General features: G+C 28.7%; 1 protein-coding gene across 1 annotated transcript; it reads left to right on the top strand.

The window, feature by feature from the left end:
- Positions 1-222: 222 nt before the first annotated feature.
- On the top strand, positions 223-1,414 carry LOC103309778. Its single transcript, XM_008186087.1, has 3 exons — positions 223-451; positions 668-1,078; positions 1,206-1,414. The coding sequence occupies exons 1-3, from the start codon at positions 223-225 to the stop codon at positions 1,412-1,414; spliced, it is 849 nt and encodes a 282-aa protein (XP_008184309.1).
- Positions 1,415-2,124: the final 710 nt, after the last annotated feature.

The following is a 2,124-nucleotide window of genomic DNA, read 5'->3' as shown; positions in this document are numbered from 1 at the left end:
CGTGGTCATGATGAAAAATCTGATAGTTGCAATCAAGGACTTTTTAAGGAATTAGTAATCTTACTGACAAAATATGATGTTGTTCTTCAAGACCATTTACAAGAGGCTCCAAAAAATGCTTTGTACACAAGTAACAGAATACAGAATGATTTAATAACATCAATTAAAAATGTTATTTTACGAAATATAAAAAACAACCTACAAAATTCGTTCATATCAATAATGGCTGATGAGACTACAGATGTTGGTCATTTTGAACAATTGTCAATTGTTTTTCGATATTTTGATGAAAAAAAAAATAGACCAGTTGAAACTTATATTACATTGAAACGAATGCAATCTGTTACAGCTCAGGCTATTTTTGACTGTCTTCATGATGTATTGATACTTATGGGAAAAGATTGGCATTCAGTTTTATCAGTTTGCTTTGATGGTGCTTCAACTATGGCTGGTAAAATAGGAGGCGTGCAGACAAAATGTAAAGAACAAAATTCAAATATTAAATATATTCACTGTTATGCTCACTGTCTAAACTTAGCACTTGTTGATTCAGTATGTGATAAATCAAAAAATTCCAAAATAAATAAATTAGTATTCAATTTTTTTGGAACTATACAATTTACCTACAATTTTATTGAAAATAGTGCAATGAGGCATGCAATTTTAGAAAAAATATCCAAAGATGTAGGAATTAAGTTACTTACATTAAAGTCGTGTTCTATTACTCGCTGGGCGTGTCGAGCAGAAGCAGTCAAATCAGTGCTTAATAACTATGAAGTTTTGCTTTTAGCCATAGAAGAAATTTGTGAAAGTAGTAGTGTTCCAGAAATGTGTGCAAAAGGAATGGGTTTGAAGTATCAATTAAAAAGTTTTGACTTTATTTTTGGGCTGTATTTATTGAATCCTATATTAAATATAATATTAAAGACAAGTTCTTTATTACAGTCGCCAAACATGGATCTTGTACTAGCAGTAAACAGTGTACAGTCTTTAGTACAAAACTTGATGGCTATGAGGAATAGTGATGAAGAGTTTAGAAATATTTATCAACAGTCAGTAGAACTTTGTCATAAAAATGGTGTACAAGTACCAGAAGTAATAAATAGAAAAGTGTCAACTCGAATAGACAAAACATCAAATAATCAATTTGTTTTTAAAACAAAAAAAAAATGAACTTAAAATAACTGTGTACAACCAATTGTTAGATGAACTCATTTCTGGCATCAACTCGAGGTTTAACCAAGAAATTGTGCAATTAGTTCAAGCTGTAGCAAGTATGATTCGTCTAGACACTACGCCTGTAATGATTTCAATATTATCAAATTTTGCAAATGTCCCGGTAGAGAAATTACAATCTGAGATAAAACTATTAAAATATTTACCAGCTACTGATGGTAAACCAGATAGGTACTAATACTAATAATGAATCTATTCATGCATGGCTTGATTATATGAAAACAAATAATTACATAAAATCATTTAATGGATTTTTCACCGTACTGAAATTATTCAGTATAATACCAGTTACAAGTTGTTCCTGCGAACGGGTATTTTCAAAACTAACAATAGTAAAAAATAAATTAAGGAGTACTATGCAACAAGACCGACTTAATAGTTTATTATTAATGTTTACTGAATCAGAATTAACATCTAGTATTAACATTGACATGGTGATTGACGAATTCAAAATGATGGGAAATAGGAGAATTCATTTATAATTGTTTTTAAATTATACATAATTACACATGTATATTTACATTATATATGCTTTATGAATTAATTTAGTACCTATAAAGAATTTTTGTTTATTAAACCAAGCTTTTTTTTAAAATTTTGGGTAATGTGTTTTGTTCTTTTTATACATAATTATTAATTGTATTTATATCATTTGATGTTAAAGAATTTAAAGTTTTACTTTGTAAAATATGTACTCTTAAAATATATATCTAAAAATTAGCAATATAATACTTGATTTTATGTATGGATATAGATACTACCTACATAGTTTTAATTTACAACAGAATCTACTATGTTGAAGTGTTAGAAAAAAATTGGGGGCACAGTATAAGTATTGGGGCACTAATTGTATCCAGGCTCGACCGGAAGTTGAAGTCTGCGCACGCC

Source organism: Acyrthosiphon pisum, unplaced genomic scaffold (genome assembly GCF_005508785.2).
Source record: "Acyrthosiphon pisum isolate AL4f unplaced genomic scaffold, pea_aphid_22Mar2018_4r6ur Scaffold_20744;HRSCAF=22009, whole genome shotgun sequence".
NCBI lineage: Eukaryota > Metazoa > Arthropoda > Insecta > Hemiptera > Aphididae > Acyrthosiphon > Acyrthosiphon pisum.
This window is presented reverse-complemented; position numbering and strand designations above follow the sequence as displayed.